Source organism: Notechis scutatus, chromosome 6 (genome assembly GCF_049901735.1).
Source record: "Notechis scutatus isolate UNSWTSFEM ecotype Mainland chromosome 6, rNotScu1.2, whole genome shotgun sequence".
Lineage (NCBI taxonomy): Eukaryota > Metazoa > Chordata > Lepidosauria > Squamata > Elapidae > Notechis > Notechis scutatus.
In genome coordinates, this window is record NC_142014.1 from 14975494 (window position 1) to 14995536 (window position 20043).

At 37.3% G+C, this 20043-nt stretch overlaps 1 protein-coding gene across 8 annotated transcripts in view; it reads left to right on the plus strand.

Moving 5' to 3' along the window:
• IL17REL (interleukin 17 receptor E like) overlaps positions 1 to 20043 on the plus strand; it is a 63099-nt gene that overhangs the window by 32086 nt on the left and 10970 nt on the right. For 4 of the 8 annotated variants that reach the window (XM_087969421.1, XM_087969420.1, XM_087969424.1 and 1 more), the window contains exons 5-12: positions 1808 to 1922; positions 4609 to 4663; positions 5676 to 5808; positions 7166 to 7237; positions 7768 to 7822; positions 13641 to 13804; positions 16477 to 16521; positions 17505 to 17562. In XM_087969421.1, the coding sequence (XP_087825547.1) occupies positions 1808 to 1922; positions 4609 to 4663; positions 5676 to 5808; positions 7166 to 7237; positions 7768 to 7822; positions 13641 to 13804; positions 16477 to 16521; positions 17505 to 17562 (697 nt within the window). Of the gene's footprint in view, positions 1 to 1807; positions 1923 to 4608; positions 4664 to 5671; positions 5809 to 7165; positions 7238 to 7767; positions 7823 to 13640; positions 13805 to 16476; positions 16522 to 17504; positions 17563 to 20043 lie in introns of all 8 variants that reach the window. The other 4 variants (XM_026669027.2, XM_026669026.2, XM_026669028.2 and 1 more) reach the window with 1 other exon arrangement.

Below are 20043 nucleotides of genomic sequence, written 5' to 3' on the forward strand. Positions count from 1 at the left end.
CATAAAAATACTTTGAGTTTTATATTGATTCATGGGTAAAGGTTTGAACATTTCCTCAAAGTAGATACTATTGGTATATACCAGAGGTGGTATTCAGTGGGTTCTGACCAGTTCTGGAGAACCAGTAGCAGAAATTTTGAGTAGTTCAGAGAACCAACAAATGCCACCTTTGACTGGAGATTTTACAGTATCCTTCCCTTGCCATGCCCACCAAGCCACATCCACAGAACCGGTAGTAAAAATATTTGAATCCCACCACTGGTATATACATCTCTATCCATATGCTCATCTGAGTCCAGTTGAATTGATTGGATATAGTATTTGATCCATGGGGGAATAAGAAATACAACCCCAGTTCCAAGGCCAATGGTGTTTACTTTTGGCCAGCTTCCTGCAAAGAAAGCTAAATCTGAGCCAATATTGCAATGCAACAAAATCTTTTAGATGTTTTACTTTGAATGAAATCCTCCTCTATTAATTATGGTGTGTATGTGGGCTGTAGAAGAGAGTCCTGTCTTAAGTTATAGAAGCTATAAGGATATGCCTTTTTATGTTTGCTTTTGTTTTTTTTTGTCTTTTTTTTGGTTTTTTTTTTTGTATTTTAACTTTTCTTTTAATAAAATAGAATGAAGAAAACAAAGGATATGCCTCCACATGTCAACATTTCTGACCTTAACAATAATAAATTTCTATATTAGAATCAATACTATTGTATCATAATCCAAATCTATGAGTTTAATATAAAATACAATTTGGGTCCAGAGCCCAGTCATTTTTGCTTTAATGAAGGGGCTAGAGTTGCTTTCTGGATCTCCAGTGGATGGGCAAGTTCTAACAGTAGGGCAGAGCTCCTACAATTTCAAGTAGATTGCTGTATAGTCCCAATTGTCAAAACTCTGAGTGATGAATTAAATTTGGAATTTTATCAATGCATTTCTTGAAACAGGATAGCATTTGGAAACCTAGAACATAATTAAGGGAAATCTAGGAAATTAATAAATACAGAATAACACAATTGAAAGGGTCCTTAGAAATCTTCTATTCCAACCCCCTTGCTCAGGCAGGAAACTCTATACCAGTGGTGGCTAAACTTTTTGGGCTTCTGTGCCAAAAATTCTGTGTGCGCTTGCACGTGTGCGCTTGCGTGCCAGCACCCAGAAGTATATGCACACACGCACACCCATGCCCCCTGCGCAGGTGCGCACAATCCCCCCGCCGCCCCCTTAATTGCACTGCGCCTCCCAGCTGATTTTCTGCCTGTTTGAGGCCTTTTTGAGGAAGACTTCTGCAGCCTTTGCAGGCCGAAAAAATGGGCCCATTTAGTCACTTTCAGTATTTCTGGAAATACAGGAAGTGACAAAACAGGCTTATTTTTCGCCCTGCAAAGGCTTTCCACACGCCTTTGGGAAGCTGAAAATCAGCTGTGAGGCGCGTGCATGCGCAGTGAGGTAAATTTCCCTGCGGCTCGCGTGCTGGCACAAATGGCTCTGTGTGCCACCTGTGGAACGTGTGCCATAGGTTCGCCATCACGGGCCTATACCATTTCAGACAAATGGTTGTCCAATCTCTTTAAAACCTCCAGTGAAGGAACACCCACAATTTCTGGAGGCAAGCCATTCCACTGGTTAATTGTTCTCACTGTCAGAACATTTCTCTTTCTGCCAGAATTATTCAGGGTAGGAGAATACAATAAAAATGACACATAATATTAATACATTTGAAAAATAATCTTAGCAGAATGCCTGTTTCCTTGTGCTCTTATTTTGTGAAGTAGTGTCTAAACTGAAGATTCTTTTCTTGCAAACAGGTGAAAATACAATTTAATTGCTTTGAAGTCAGTGTGGGACAACATCTCTACGTAACCATGACAACAATTCCAAATTATTGTGGAGTTAAACAGACTCAAGAATATCATGTTGAAGGTAGGAACCATTAAAAAATGTTGATCTTGTGTATGTACATGCATGCAGCTGGGTGCACTTGCATGTTTATGCTAATGGAAATTGCTAAAATGAAGATGATGCTGACACAAATATCAGTTCAGGTGATTTACAACCATTTACCAACTGTTTGAAGTTACAACAACACTGAAAAAAGTAACTGACACCTGGTCCTCACACTTACAAATGTTGCAGCATCTCCACAGTCAAACGGAGCTGCATGTGTGTTTGCCTGCCACACATGAAAAGCCACCCTCTTTCCTCCTCCCACTGCCTGTCCACCAAGCTGAAAAAGTTGGGGAACTCTGTTTTAGATCATGTCTTAAAATGGCTGTTACTTAATTGAAACAAGAGTACTTTGCGATCTAAAAGTTCGTGTTGTATCAGTAATCCCCTGGCCACATGAAGAACACCTTGTAGTTTCCTAGCAAAAATCCAATTCACTCCATGTTCAATTTAGGGTTTCTTGTCAATACAATACGAAGGAAAAACAAACAAGCCTTTAATCAAGCAGTACAATACTTCTAAATTTTAGGATGTCCATCTTATTTCTATTGTACTACTACTACTACTACTACTAGTAGTGCAAATTATCTTGTGCTTTAGTAATATTACTACTACCTGTGATTTTAAAACTGTGGTACAGTATCTAAAAATTATTCCTGTGACTATCTAACATTCATCTGATGAAAATAAAAAGATATTGATATCATTTTTATAATAAGTTTTCAGTCTATTTGGGATATACAGCACTGCTTTTTGAAACAGCTGTTAAAGGCTATGCAAAACTTTGGTAGGACGTTTTGCTTCTGTGAAGGTTTATGCAAATTTCCAAAAGCTGTTTCACAAAGCAACATGTCCCCAACACCCGTGCAACCAGCTTTTAATGTCAAACCAGCTACTTTCTTTTGCTCTAGCACAGGGGTCTCCAACCTTGGCAACTTTAAGACTTGTGGACTTCAACTCCAGAGGAACTTCAACTCTGGGAGTTGAAGTCCACAAGTCTTAAAGTTGCCAAGGTTGGAGACCCCTGTGCTAGCAATTCCAATTGCTGAAAGAGACTTTTGCTAACACACTGTTTCTAGAATTGCTGGATGTGGCAACTTGCACATCTGGAGTTTCTCATTCTGCAGCCTAGTATCTTTCACTGAGGTGAAGTCAAAGCAATAATGAGGGAAAGAAGACTTTTTTTCACTAAGAATTTTAGATGCAGTTTGCCTTGTTGGAATCTGTTCCTATAGTTAGGAAGCACAAATCTGACTGGTTGTGGAGAAGATATACTTGTTTTTGTCCTCCACCTATTATGGTTCTTTGAGAACTTCTGAAGTACAGGAGAAGTGCCTAGAGATTGAAGAGCTAACAATCTTTGAAAATGGGAGAAAAGCGGACTCAGAAAACTGTAGACCAATCAACTTGACATCAAAACCTAGGAAAATTCTAGAATAGTAATTCTCAACCATGGCCACTTTAAGATGTGTGGACTTCAACTCCCAGAATTCATAGCTGGCTGGAGAATTCTGGGAGTTGAAGTCCATATATCTTAAAGTGGCCAAGGTTGAGAAATGTCGTCCTACAAAAAAAATCATGTTATGACCCTGCTAGACATATTCTCTGATGAGGAAGATGGAGAGGAAGTAGAATCAGGTGTATTTAAAGACAATAAATTTAGCAGTGGTGGTGAAGCCAATGACTCCATTCTGGTTGAAGCAGGCCCATTAAGTCTCCAAGCCTCCTTAACTGCACCCACTGACAGTTCAACCACCCAGTTGTAGGCAGAGGTATGTGATAAAGAGTCCACAACAGAGAGCAGGATTCTGCAGATCTGAGAAATCTGCCAAGAAGCCAACATAAGGGTCAATGCTGAGGAGCAACTGTGCCCTAACTGTGTATTGAAGACGCTCAGCATGGTTGGCTTATTAGCTTCACTCCTGGAAGCAGAACAACTATTCAAGCCTCACTTCTATCATGTTCACTTTGCTGTGCCATGCTTAGAACTCTGGATTCCATTTCGTTAGGCCTCTTGTCTAGTCCCTTGGATTTGTCACTTATTTATTGGATTCCTGGTGTTGACCTGTGCCAAGTCTGTGAATGTGGCTTGCATATCCTGTGACAGACGACTTGGTATATCAATAAAAAGGATTCTTCCAAAAAAATTCTGCTTGAGCTTCCATAATGCTGGACATTGGCAAGCATCCAGCTTGCTGTCTTGATGACTGGCAGCCAGCAGTGCAGGCACATAACATCAAGTAGTGGATTTGCAAGCACTTAGAAAGGAACAAGGTGATTACTAGAAGTAAGTATTGGTTTATTCAAATATACATTGCCAGGGAAAAATATCCAATAAATTTGTCTGACCTAAAGTCTCATCTTGTTTTGTGTCAGAAAAACAGGAACTAGAAAGGTGGAAATTGTTAATTTAAATTTTAAAAGATTAAAAACTTTAATAAAAACATAAATTTATATAGTTTTAGCCCAATGCCGAAAGTGGTCTTCAGGTTGTTCACTCCAATTAATTCCCTTATTTATATCATAGCTGAATCAATTAAATATGTGTAACCTGTATACTATTAAGGGATTTCTACTGATTTCTGACCATCCCTCATGAAAATAAAACAGCAGATGTCTTAAGAAAACAAACACGTTGAAAATCTGTTTTTTTATTTTGCAGACTGCAGAAACAGCGATGTGGGGAAAAATATTCCAGATTGTTTTGGTAAGTTGAGGTCTCCGCGGTCTAAAAACAGTAGCATATTTATTAGTCTACTAAATGTTTCATCAACAATGACAAGTGAGTATTATCTATCAAATTCAGCTTGATTCCTAAGTAGTTCTTAAATTCTTCTTTTTCTTCTGAAGCTGGCCACCTGGGCTTGAATCAAGGAGTCCAGAAATAGGACACAGTGAGGACTGGAATGCAAGAGTAGCACAACTTACTAAGTTTAGTGTAATGGTTAAAGGCATCAGGCTAGAAAGCCAGTAATTGAGAGTTCTAGCATGAAGCCAACTGGTTGATCTTGGACCAGTCTCTCTCAGCTCTAAGAGGAAAAAACAAAATGGTGAATCACTTCTGCCAAGAGAAACTGCAGAAACTTCTTCTGGCAATTGACAAGGGTAACACTGACTTGAAGGCACTCACTTACACACACACACACACACACACACACACACTCACACTCTTTCACACACAGAAAGGAATTATTACAAAATGCATATGATTTCTAGTGCTTTACTTAATTTGACCTACTTCCAATTGGACCTACTTCTTAAGGGACCTACTTCCAACTGGACATCTGCAGTCTGAGACATTTCATCTTGGGATTCTTTAAGAATTGACACTTGGTACTACAATTTTACTTATATTTACTCCAGATGAATTTGTATAAGATTCTACACTAACATTCAATAATTATTCAAATCAAATTTCCTACACAAATGACACTAATATTCCAAATAAGTAACCTAAGAAATCTGTAAGATATGTGTGTAATTGCACAATCATGCCTACCATCCCTGTTCTATTGTCCCCATTTATTCATACCTATTTCCTATATTCTTACTCATGTTTATACACATTCCTATTATCTTGTAAGCAATTGACAAATCAAATAAAAATAAAATAAAATAAAATTTAAACTCCTCAATTATCATGTCTTGTATGGACACAATTTTAGCTGCCAAAAATACAAACATAAAACAGTACATTACAGTTTTTTCTTTGTTGTAAATTTCAGTGAGCAAAATGGCTTATAATGTGGACAGAACAAGAAAAATCATTTCAGTGAATATTTCAGATGTCCAAAACACAGACTGTTATGTTCGTTTATGTCATCAAAGATTTGTATGTGAAGATGTGGGGCCTGTTACTTTGGTAAGTACTTAAAAGAAGTTGAAAATGTTTTATGAAATTAATTCAGCTAGCAAAAAAGTATAATACCTTTTACCTTACTGAAGGCATTTAAAGGGTAACATAATTCCATGGAAATTCTAAGAATAATAGAAATATATTTTTTAAAATTATTATTTTCCCCCTTTTCCTAACATCTGCACCATTCTTCCTTCCACCCTTTTCTCTTTTCCTTATCCCATTCCCTCAAGTATTTGAAAACATCTAATTGTGAGCAGTTAAATGAACAGAAGTTTTAAGGATTTCTAAATGCAAATGATAAGATTTGGACTTGTTTTCACTATTAAAGTGTTTATAGAAAGAGAATACCAGTTTATGAATATATATATATCTCCACACCACAAGCCAGGCAAACACCTGGGCACAAACAGACCCCCGATACCTCCAGCTCAAACACACCCCAACCAGGCACCCAGATGAAACTTAGCTTCCTAATAAATGATAGCCGTCCGTTTACTCAGAGCCAACCTGCACTAAAAGCCTCCAATACAGGAAACACAATGTTGCCAGCCAATCGACAAAAAAAAAGCTACAAAACAGACAGAAGATATTAGAAACACCAATCAAGCAGAACACAGCAAACTCCAAGACCAATGAATACAGACCAAGACTCCCAACCAATCAGGATGAAGAAAAAAATATTCTGGCACAGCAGTAGACTAGTACCAAATTTAAAACAGAAATGGCTGTGAAAGTCTGACTCACAGACAAACACAATACACAAGCCTAGATTTCTTGGCATATTCCTATGTCAGTAAATATTAGACTGACTCCTGTTAATTTTGGATCATGTTATTTATCTGCTTTTAATGTTTGAACTAATGCTAAAGAAAGATAATGCAGAGACATGTAACTATAATTGTTGGAAAGCAAAGATGGATAAAACTTTTAAGGTCCGAGCATTTTATTTGGAAGGGAAGCTGAGGGGTGTAACTGGGATTCAAAAATCTAAAGTCTTTTAATCTTTTTCAAAGGACTAGGGTTTTTCTCCATCTCTTTTGAGTAGATAGTTGTCTTTGGCACAACTGCAAAAGCATTTTCTCTCTTCCCAAGTAATCAGTGCACTCTAAACATATACATGGAATTACTTTGAATAAGTCAAAAGGCAACTTTAATTCTACCATGATCCTGGAACAATCCATAAATAACTGCAACGTTTTGGAATATTAAAGCTTAAAGTGCTGAAGAAATCATCTTGCACCAGCTTGAAGTAGAACAGCAAAATGCCTGGATGATATTTGTATAGGCACATACATCTTTCTGCATCTCTTCTGTCTGTGCAAAAATGTTTGACCTATCACCTGCTGTTTTATAATTTCAGATTCAGGGAAAAGACTTGACAAAATCTGCTTCTTTGCAATACACTCAACTGCTGCCTTGTCTCTGTATTGAGGTAAATGTTTCCATATAAATTGATGTACAAGCTAGCTCAATATATAGGAATCTTACAAATGCCCATTAACAGCTGTCTACAGGATTGGATCAACATACAAAAAAAATCAGCTGTTATTTTGATTATGCCATTGTGGCCACCATCTTGACAGTTTTGAGCACACCCTACAGACAGCTCTGAGATCATGACTTAGGGGAGAGGGCTAATCCTAAATGGAAACTTCCCACCCATGACACACAGATAACAAAAATCTCAGAATGGTTTGCATTAGTATTACATCCAGTTTTCAATATTTAATCATTACAAAAAAAAATAGTGACATTCATTTTATTTAGATCTTTCCAGAGAAGAACTGAGAGTTTTATTTTTGGTGCATTCTTTCCTATTATATACGTTTATGTTATTTGGATTACTCCATAAGACACTTTAGGAGAAAGGCCACATAGAAAGTGTCATACAGGCAAAACTTAATTGAAAAGCAATGTAAAACTTACAGTATTTGAACTAATGGATACATATTTGGATTACAGGTATGGCCGGCAATTTTGGATGCACGAAGAATGCAGTTGTGCCCATTCAAAAATGGCAAGTGAAATGTGCTTCTTTGCTTTTTCTGAGTAATTCTGATTATGCAATTTCAGAAACATAACGGGTGGGAAGAATAATGTCACATGTAGCCCCCCCCAATAATCTTTCACTTGAGTCATTTGAGTGGGTAGCATACACAAATTGTAGAGTAAACAACCCAATACATAAAACTGACTTCTTTTCTACAGATGTGTTCCTACATTTGCTTGTTTATAAAAATTTTGGAGTGAGCTCTATAACAAGCAGAACCTGACTGTTTTTCTTATTTTTATAATAATGGGAATAATTGCAAAAATCTCAGTATTTTGGTTGCTATTACAAAACAGGCACACAACATTCACTTATCATTCTGATCTAACTGTAGGATGACCATGGATTCAGGTCAAGTGACAGAGTAGGCCATATTAGTATGATACCATAGGCCATGTAACATAGATAGATAGATAGATAGATAGATAGATAGATAGATAGATAGAGATAGATTAGATGTAGATATATATAGATAAGTATGAAATAGCTCAGTGTAACAACGCATTCTGAGGTTTATCCTCTTCACCTGTACCACTGAACAGAACCACAGAATATTAACTTGAAAAACAATAAAACTATTGGTTATAAGCACCAGAAATTTTAAGTGGAACAGAAGAGGAAACAAGAAGGAATGACTAGTCTCTCTGTTCTGATGGTTTGTCCCAGGGGTGTGATTTTTATTTTATTTTTTATTTTATTTTATTTGTCAATTGCTTACAAGATAATAGGTATAAGTATAAACATAGTTATGAATACATGGATAGATATAGGAAAAATAACAGAAACAATAGGACAGGGACAGTAGGCACATTGGTGCGCTTATGCACACCCCCTACAGACCTCTTAGGAAGGGGGTGAGGTCAATAGTAGAAACTCTAAGGTTAAAGTTTTTGGGGTTTGGGGAAGAAACCACAGAGTCAGGTAGAATATTCCAGACATTGACCACTCTGTTGCTGAAGTCGTATTTTCCTCCAATAAAGTTTGGTGTGGTTTAGCTTGAGTTTGTATCTATTGTTTGTTCTTGTATTGTTATGGTTAAAGCTGAAGTATTCATTGACAGGTAGGACATTGCAATGTATGATTTTATATACTATACTTAGATCGGACCGAAGGCGGCATAGTGCTAGGTTTTCTAGGTCTAGAATTTCAAGTCTGGTGGCATAAGATATTCTGCAATGAGTAGAGGAGTGGAGAACTCTTCTTGTGAAATATTTCTGGACTTTCTCAACTGTCAATATCAGATATGTAATGTGGGTTCCAGACTGATGAGCTGTATTCAAGTATTGGTCTAGCAAATGTTTTATATGCTCTAGTTACGGTAGTAGTGTGATATTACCAGAGAAAAAGCTAAGTAGGATTAGATTAACAACTCTTAATGCCTTTTTGGCTATGTAGTTAGAGTACTCCAAGGTCCTTGACAGAGTTTGGATCATCAACAAGGTCTTGACTATTCAGCTTATATTTTATTTTCTGATTTTTTTTTGCCAATATGTAAGGCAGAGCATTTATTTCTTGAGATTTGAAGTTGCCATTTGTTTAACCATTCTGATACATAGTCGAGGTCTTTTTGAAGGCTAGCAGAATTATCTGTGGTGTTGAATAGTTTTATATCATCAGCGAAGAGAACGCAGTTGCTCTTAATATGATCACAGAGGTCATTTATGTAGAGTATGAAGAGAGTTGGTCCTAGAACACTGCCTTGGGGTACGCCACTGTTGACAGGTACAGAATTTGATAGGATGCTCCCAATTTTGACCATTTGTTGTCTGTCCAGTTATGCAGGTGTCCAGAGATACCATAAGAATTTAGTTTTAGGAGTAGTTTGTCGTGTACCACTGAATCAAAGGCTTTACAGAAGTCTATGTAGATTGCATCTATTGCTTTGCCCTAATCGAGTTGTGTAGTCCATATGTTTTTGCAGTGTAAGAGTTGCAGATTACAGGATAGTTTTTTCCTGAAACCAAATTTTTTATTAGAGAGTAGGTTGGTTGTCTCTAAGTGGAGGATAATGGATTGGTTAATAATTGATTCCATGACTTTACAGGTGATGCAACATAAAGAGATTGGTCTGTAATTTTCAACTAGTCTGGGCTCTTCCTTTTTGAAGATGGGGATGACCGTGGCTTGTGACCATAGGTTTGGCAAGGATCTGGTCCTGAAAGATTTTTCAAAGATTATGCTTAGAGGTTCGGCTATGGCAGTGGCTTTTTAAAGAAGTAGGCACATATTCCATCTGGTCCAATATATATGGATGGTTTCAGATTGTCTTCTGTAAAATCAATATGTATTAGATCATTGTAGTTGTCTGTGGTTCGACTAGGAAGTACTGGGCTTGATTCATCGCTGTTTACAAATACTGAGCCAAAGAATGTGTTAAAGAGGTTGGCTTTAATGGTGTCGTCGTTACAGTCTTTACCATTAGGTCCTTTCAGGGGTGGGATGGACCTTGAGTTTTTTAGTTTGTTGTTTACAAAATTGTAGAAAGCACGGGTGGAATTGGTGATAGAAGGTTTAATATGATAATTGGTGCGTTCAGTCTTTATCTGGTGGCATAAAATGATTCAAACAGTGTAACAACTGGTTCGGTGAGGACATGCATTATGCACGCATAGTGTATTTGTTACTGACCTTCTCCAGCAATCCCAGTGTGTTAAACAGTTGACTTGTGGCAATCTCCTGTGCCACGCGAATCAGCTGAACTTGAAAAACAGGATATAAAGCACAGCCTAGAGCCCTGGCAGGCAGGTGGGCCCAACAACTGATCGTCTAAGCAAACCATACCAGTTTGCTCCCAGCTGATCTTTGGAGCTACCGGTTCGCCCAAACTGTACCGAACTGGTAGAATCCCACCTGTGGTTTCTCCCCTCAGCCTAGCAGTACTATATCTGGGCTGTGAAAATCCTGATGACTACCAGATGGGAGCAAAGAGTTACAAAATGATGCCTCTTGACTGCTCTCTTGCAGTCGTCAAGATTTATGCAGCGCTTATATGATACACTCACTTCAGGCTACCTTTTTGCTCACCGGATTAAAAACAAAAATACTGATCTTGTTTACCTTTCAAAAAAGCAAAGCAATAAGAATGAACTATTTCAAAAACAAAGTGTTTGGGGGAATTGAATGCAGGCCTTAAGAGAGGCAGAATGAAGAAGTATCATCATGGATACTAAGTAAGAAATAGCAGCAAGTGTTGAAAGGGTCCACAGGAGAATCTGGCTCTTCTCTAGGGGCAACTTCTGTATCCTCAGCTGGCACTTGCAGTATCTGCAAGGTCCTTCCAACTCTTAGAAATGCTAGATGAGGCTGTGGAACACTGTGAAGTGCTTTGTTGTCACAAATCAAAGCTACTGTGCCCATGATGCTAACTATTGTTTGCATGTTCGACTGTTGAGCAGATGCTTAAGAAAACATTTAGGGCATATTGTAATTTATGGAGTCTCACCATAAAGCCAGTGAAGTGGTATCATCTGAACTTCTTTATGATGTGGTTTCTCTATTTGCCAGAGCAACCCCACTTGCACTGGTGATAAAGATGCTGGTTATTATTGTTAAAGCCCTAAATGGGTCAGGTGAAGAAGTGGTATTCGGTTGACTTTAATCAAATCTTATGGAAAGAAAAGTAAATAAAAAAAAAACAGAAAAAGAGAGAGGACATTCTATAACTTTATAAAGATCATACCTTCTAGCAAAATGAATGAATTCTGCAAGATTATTTGATATGGGTTTCAAACTATTGGTGGTTATTAAAAAGGGATATTTTTCTGGCAAATCTATTGAAATTATAAATATGATCTCGCAGACTGCAATCCACCTCAAGGATTTTTATCTTTCCTGGTTCAGTGAATACTGTGCAGTTAAGTTGAGATTTCACCTGCAAAGGTGTGACTGGTAGAATTTCCTTTGAACTCCATAATTCAGAATGAATTTCTTACTCTTTACTCTAAAATTGAACCACAATAGAGAGGCTAGCTTGTCCTCATTAAGATTAAATTGCAAGTTCTACCTCCGCTATCAAACAAGATCTGACAAGCAAAGTTTCCGATTTGTGGATGTTTCTATTAACTGTATGTTCAAGCAAACATGAATTGAAGTTTTGGTTGGATATTACTCCACTAGCAGAGAGGAGTGGAAATTAAGCAGGCAAGGAAACAGATGTGGAGAGGGACAAGGGCGGGAATGTACCTTAACATCCATCTCCCTTTTTAACCTTCATGAACCTGGGCTAAATGTTTGCAGAAGACTGATAATGATGAGCATCGAATCAAATAATGATGGACAGCCTCATTCTAGTGTTATACTGCAGGGATCCCCAACCACCGGGCCCTGGACCGGTACCAGTCCATGGATCACTTTGTACTGGGCCGCCTACTTTGCTTGGGCGCCGCCATCTTGTTTTGACGGCGCTTGAGAAAGTGCTTCCGGGTGAGCTTGTCGGTCATCAGTTGGATGGAAAGCGGCGTTTGGGTGCTGAAGGAATCCTCGCGGCTTAGTTTCGTCGAAGGGGGGGGGCGGCTTTGAACGAAGAGCCGTCCCGATGGCGGTTGAGTCTCGTGTTACTCAGGAGGAGATTAAGAAAGAGCCCAAAAAGCCCATTGACCGCAAGAAGGTACAAAGGAGGAGTTGAAGGTGGCGGGGAGAAGCGGGGGACGGCTGGCTGGCCGGTCGCTCGGCTCGCCTTGCCTTGGTCGTGCGTGCTGATCATTTTGTGATGCCGGTACCGGTCCATGGTACAAAAAAAGGTTGGGGGCCACTGTTATACTGTATTACAAATACTTCCTTATTCATTTTCTGTGGTTGCTTATTGATTTTCTGTGGTTGATTCTCCCACTTGGCATCCTAGTACAGTACTTCAGCTCCCTTGACCCTTGGCCATTGGAGAGAAATGCATTCATAGCATGAAGTGTGAGATTTAAAGAGGGGGAAGGAATGTCAATTACATGAATTCAAACCACCACACAGAAGAAAACTCTGACCTATGTTTTTGTAGCACAAGTGATGAGTCCTAGGAGTAACAAGAACAGTTTTTTTCTTTACAGTTCAAGAGTTAACTAGGTTCATGCTTCACACAGTTCAGATCAGGGTTTTCACCCATCTTTGCTAGAAACATCTAAAAGGGTACTAGATAGCAACAAAGATATAGAAAACTCTTGATTATTTGATGAAGGAATTGGGATTTTAAAAAACTCAGATATGGTAACTGTCAGGTTTCCAAGTGATGAAATCCATCTAAAAAGAAAACCAAAGTCCATCTTCCAAAACAAATTCTTTTATTTAGGAAAGCATCAAATTGGCAAAGTCCATGGTAATTCCGGATCTGACACAACCCAGAATTACCCCACAATATTAAAAGTTAGAAACAACCCCCAAAAGTCACATTCTCCAATAGAAGTAATTCAACGTTGCTTAATGTCATAAATCTCCACCTCAAGGGGGCCTAAGCACAGACAGTTCAGTTCCCACGGGAAGGAGAATCACCTAGCCAAAACAACTCTATCTCCACTTCTCCCCCCTTAGGAATGTGGCAAGCTCTAACCCTTCCCCCCATGACTGCCACAGAGAAAGTAAGAAAAAGAATATATATTATGCCTAACTAAAATGGCTACACCTATGTCAATTTCGGGCTTGACAGTAACCCAATGAAGCCACAACTCTCTCCATCCTAAATTAGCCCACATGATAGGCATTTAGTATAGCCACATTTGGGGGAAATGATTCAGATCAGCATTCTGAATGATAGAGGAACTCATATTTATATGTCTTTGTTTTCTTCATCTCTTTGTCTTAGATACTAAGTCCCTGTGGGATAATATTGTTTATCAAGCTGCCACACAAACACTGACTTGGGAATCCGCCTGTCCTGTTCATGTTACTGTCAGCCTTTGTCAACTGATGAAGATTAATGATCAGTGTGTTGATCTAGAGGGTACTGTCAACATTGCTGCAGAGAAAGTAAGTAATAATAAAAAAAGAAAATGTTCACTTTATAAGAGGCAGGGTCATTGCCCAGATCTTTTCACACTATTGGCTGTCATGAATGTTTCTTAGATGCATGAAACTTCATTTAGTTCAACTGAATCATTGTAGCCAGATTTATTAAACTATATTTTATACTCCTCGGGTTCCTATAATGAAGCCTTATAGAGTGCTCAACAGCCCATGCAAATAAAATCAGAAGACCATTTATGCCTTTGTTTTCCTGATATCTGACTCACTTATAAAGGCCAAAAATGCACATTCCAGTCCAACTTTCTCCAAGCTGAAAGGGGAGGAAAAATGGGTTGCTCTAGGTTGTAAATACAGTACATTCCCTTTGACATATCTCCCACTTTTCTAAAATTTAAATCACACAGATGTCCTACTGTAAACATAGAAGACACTGCTTCATATTCTTTGACATGCATATGGAGCAACATCTGAATCAAGACACACTTATATCCAGTGCTAATCCTCTTTCACAAAACTGGCACTAATGAAAGCAACTGCCAAAGGTTTTGAATTAGTGTGAACTGCATGCAGACATAGATTTATAATGTAGATGGTTATCTGCACACATCAACAATAGAGAAGGTTTTCACAAGTACATAATAGACTCTTTGTACAGTTAACTAACCATGTTTATTATGAGTTTTGGAGTGGGTGAGTCAAGATAGAGGATATATGGATCTCTGGAATCCATTGATTTTCATTCAGTTGATTTTTTAAAATGACAACTGCATGGTAATGAAAGAACTATCACACACTATTAAGAGCACAAAGTAACCCAAAACATTTTCCTCCTCCATCACTTTTTAAAAAGGTATCAGATGTTCACAAGAATTCTAGCTCTCCACAAATACTCCTACTTCATATCAATGCTTCATAAAGACCTGTTTGACTATATGGAAACATGTATTTCTTGAGTTTGAAGAGGAAGTTCATTTTGGCTTGCCTCATCATGTAGCAGAAATAAAAAGGCTATTTTTTGCAGCAATTCTGGGCTCTCCAACTCATGCTTCCTCTTATATCAATGCCAGAAATAGGATAATATATAAGGGCTTTCAAGGAAGTGATGAGACAGAGAAGTCCATTCTATGCATGAATGTGCATCATTTAAAAAAGGGAATACACCCCCCTCCCACTACGTGAATAGTTAGCAAAGTAAATAAAACACTTCTCCTTTATATCCAGTAACTTTTAAAATATCTTACAGGGAAATCAAGAAAAGCAGAGTTCCATTTTTGACTAGTATTTATTTCATTATGGGATCCATTGGTAAGCTCATTGTAAAGTTTGTACCCAATAGAATCCATACTGCAATAATTATGCATTCCTAGTCAATGAAGGATATTTTTTATACCTTTTTGGTGCATAAATGATATAACAAATGTCTTTTATTTCAAATTTCAACCACTTATCATAAAAAAGTTCCCAATGGGCAAAGGGACTAATTAATAGTGTTATGGTCTATTTTTGGGGTGCTTACTCACTTGAGCTTTTATTTTATTTATTGAACAGATTTATATGACCAGCAAAACCACACATAATGATTCTAGGTGGTATATAACAATAAAACATGACTATTCAATCCTACCCCTGGTTCCTTCTCCCTTATAGCAGAAACAAACACAATCAAACAACTCACTTGATCAGCTCCATATCAATCTGGGGTCCATAAGATTATTGACAGAACCATGTCTTTGGAGTCTTACTGAAAAGTAACAAGGTGGGGGCGAATCTTATTGCTGGGGGAATAAGAGAGGGAGCTACTACAAAGGAGGCCTTTTCTCTTAGTTCCACCAGATTTATTTCCTTAATAGATGAGATGTTCAACAGTCTCTGTCTTCCTATTCTAGTGATGGTAGAAGTAACTGGAGAGAAGTGATTCTTCAAATAATCTGACCAGAAGCCATGTAGAACTTTAAAAAGCTTTAAAGTTTTGATTTGAGCCAACTAAAATTTCTGGGTACTCTTTAAGAGCATCCCCATGTAGAACATGTTACAACAGTTGAAATAGAAATTGACTATGGCATGGGTGACTGTTACTCAAACAGGTGATGAATGGTCTTCTGTTAAGGATGCCATAATTAAAATCCTCTGTCAGGAAAGCACTGTCAGAAATTGAATCATGATGACAGGCTTATTGTCAAGCAAGGTATGGGGGTATTATGTAGATTTTTCAAAACCAATTAAGAACCAAAACCAAAACTTATTTAATAGTGAATTCAACAAGGTCAAGAACTTCCTTTTTCAAGAGGCAAGTCTAAAGGGCTAACCACCCCTTTTCTAGATGAAATTGACTCTAATATACAGCATCCCACTGCTCATTGTTAATACTCTTTTGAAATAGTCCCATCCCTTTCTTAGCCCCAGAGATTTCTTTTACAATTAGACCAGACAGCCTTCATTACAAGAATCTAACATTCTTGTCCAAGTACAGAATAATTTTAATGTACAGGGAGGAGTTAGTTATGGACAAATGCAGTTATGGAGACAAATAGGGTCAGTGGAGGTTGATTTCCCCCTTTTTTACTCCAATTACATTCATTGTACATGATATATCATTAAAATTTCATAGAATGTTCTTGTTTGGCTGCTTTTCTTTTCAGGATTGTCTAACAATCTAATAATCTTTTCTCAATCAGGTGAAATATTCCCGAGTTGATACACATCCAAGCCTTTGCATCAAGGTATATCGAGGTCCAATTGTCATGCCTAAGTGAGAGGTTATGACCTTTATTCTGGTTTATGGCCTCAATACAGATTTGATTTGATTTGACAGTAATGACCTTTTCTAGTGATACGTCTTTTTGAAGCAAATGTCAGTTTCAGAAGAAGAATTTGTCTTAGCCACATAGCAGGGTGGAAAAGAATTTTACAGCTCCTTCCCATCCTTTGCCTGTCCATTTCAATAGCTAATGCTGCTTGAACTGGACAAAAGTACATGATAAATGTAAAATGAACCATCTATATGTTGACCTTAAATATCATCACCTTTCAGAGACAATTTGGAAGAAAGAAGCAGGACTAATAATGTCAACTCTTTTGTTGGCCCAGATTGCTAATTGTAGATACAAAATTATGATGGAAAGAGGTATCCAACAGTATGGTTTGGACCACCTATTGTTGCAAACAGTAATTGATTTATTGAATAAACCACAGCTGGTTCACGCAATACATTAATCTGTAAACCATAGCTTTAAAGGGCAATGGCTAATTTATATCAAATTCATACTACTCAAATAATGTTGAATAATTTTGGCATAACATGATTGACAAATCCAGCTCATGTTGTCAAAAAGCTATAGATATGGTAATGAATTGACATGCAGTAGATCATAAATTAGAATATGATGGAAATTATCAATTATTGTTACAAGTCCATTATTCCCACTATCCTTCATTAAAATATCAAGGAAGAGTTTCATAGTTTAATTCTATGGACATTTGTTTAAAAGTTTATCTGATTGGTGTTAGTGGGCTTACTATTTAGGATGCAGTCATAGCTGCTCTATTATTTGTTTGGTCTTATTGACCCTATAAGCAACATTGTCATTCTGCCTGATAGGAGAATTTCTCCAGAGCATTCAATATATTGCTTCAGTTTATTGCAATAGAAAATTCAAGCTGGATAACACAAATTAAATGTTAATTTCTTTTAAACCCTTTTTAGTTTGCAACTGAGCACAATGTCTGGGTTAAATGCCCATTCAATCATGGACACTTTCAAGGTAAAATATCAGTTGTAATGTAATTCTTTTCTTACATTTGCAATAGATTAAATGATTAACAATAATAAGGCATATAGAAATAGTTTGGTCAATACATATCATAACATGTAATTGATTTCATTATTATCATTTAAACTTGAAGAGTTTTAAGTAAGGTGTGAATGTATCTTTTGATTTGTGATATTTTTGTGATAGAATGTTGTCTGGATTCCCAGGAGGAAGGGAGTGCATTTCAGAGGAGCAAGAGACAACACAGTTTAGAGTGTGGGAGAAAGAAAGTGAAGACAGGTCCTCCCTAATAGTTCCCACAGTATATGTTTTATGGTACAAATGTCTTTCATGGCTTTGGAACAGCGGTTTTTCTTCATATGTAGTGTGTATAGTGTTTATTTCTTTGGAATAAATCAAACATTTCCTAAGCTATAGGGATGCTCATTAAAATACAACTTTTGACTTGTATGTCATCATCTACTAATTATATTAGCTTCTGGCTTTCATCATGTTCCAATAAAATTTCTATATCTAGAATTTCTATCACCAAAACTGCAGTAAAATATTAAGTGTATTTCAATCAATTCAGTAAAGTCTTAATTTCAATGAAAAGAAGTTTAATATGTGTTTATGAATCCCTTGACCCTCTCTGTCTTTTTTTTTAGATAGGATGTTCTTATAAGGAAATCAGACAGGGCTCATTCCATTGCCAACATAAGAAAGCAGAACAAACAGTTAATTTAACTGATAGGTTTTCAATAGAATGTTCCTCATATAAGGAATACTTTAATACAACTAGCTTTTTATCATTAAAATTATAAACACAGATCCACTGAAAGATAGGGATCACTTAATAGGCATTTAAACCCCTACCTATTTATCTGCTAATTCTGTATACTAAATAGTTGAAGGAGATATCTAGAAACTGCAGATGAGTGTCTCAAAGATCATCTCATCTATATGACAGAGTTATTTGTAAAAGATTGATTCATATACATCTCTGTTCCATAAGCTCTCTCCAAAAAACCAATTACGATTCAGTTTTTCACTCTAATGGAAATCATCTGTACATTGACTATTTCAGACTGGTGCTGATTGTCTATTAGTCATTCAGGTCAAGGTGGAATCTGCAATTTAGGCAGGCTTAGATTAATATTTTCCAGGAATTCCCTTATTCCTTTCACATGTTCAGTATATTTAAATATGAGTATAAATTACTAATTAAGACTTGTGAGTTTAACTTAATCTGGGGTGACATGTTAAAGTGCGTGAAAGCACGACATCCCTGCTACAATCTTTGTAGCAGGGCTAGTATTTGTTGAAAACTTTGTTAAGGTTTTCCAGTTTTATTCTGATTGTTTGTTTAGTATGCTCCAGAAGGAATGAACTTTGATATTTTTTTCCCAATAGCTTTCTTAGGATCACATGGCCATTTTACAGAATTCTGTAAAATGCCAAGTTAGACATTTTACAGAATACAGAATAACCGAGTTGGAAGGGATGTTGGAGATCTTTCTTGTCCAACCTCCTTCTCAAGCAGAAGACCCTATACCATTTCAAACAAGTAGCTGTTCAATCTCTTCTTAAAAGCGTCTAGTGATGGAGCACCCACAACTTCTGAATGTTCTCATTGGCTGTTCTCATTGGTTAATTGTTCTCACTGTGAGGAAATTTCTCCTTAGTTCTAAGTTGCTTAACTTCTTGATTAAGTTTCCATCCATTGTTTGTTGTCTTGCCTTCTGGTGCTTTGGAAAATAGATTGACCCCCCTCTTCTTTGTGGCAGCCTCAAATATTGGAACACTGCTATCATTTTACCCTTAGTTCTTCTTCTAGACTAGACATACCCAATTCCTGCAACCAAAATGGTTGCTAACAGGTTTGAATTAAATTGAATTGATGAAAGTGGAAGGTTTTGAATGCAGATTTTAGAAGTAGAATAAGACTCATGGAACGGAGGATGCCTTTGGAGCTCACTTCAAAATTCCTTCATGGAATATGATTCCACCATAATATTATAAAAATGTAAAAATATTATGAGTGTATGAAACATTTTTTGAAAAGAATGTTTACTATAATGTTATGAGAATGCATTTTATTATCATTTGTAAGCATCAGAATGGAATAAACATCCACTGTGGTGTAGATATTGGTGAGTTAGACTAATTCAAGGAGACCGAGGTTCAACTGGAAATTCAGTGGATGATCTGGTCTGATTACTCTTTCTAAGCTCAATTAATCAGTATAATAATAAGGTTAATTATGTTAACTGAAATATTATTAATCCAGTTAGGATTACATACCATTTTGATGGGTTTCTTTCCGAGGTGGTATTCAACAGGTTCTGACCAGTTCTGGAGAACCGGTAGTGGAAATTTTGAGTAGTTTGGAATCCCACCTCTGACTGGCCCTGCCCCCATCTATTCTCTGCCTCCCAAGTCCCAGCTGATCGGCTGGGTCTTCTTTTGTTGCCCTGTACAGGAGAACGGAGA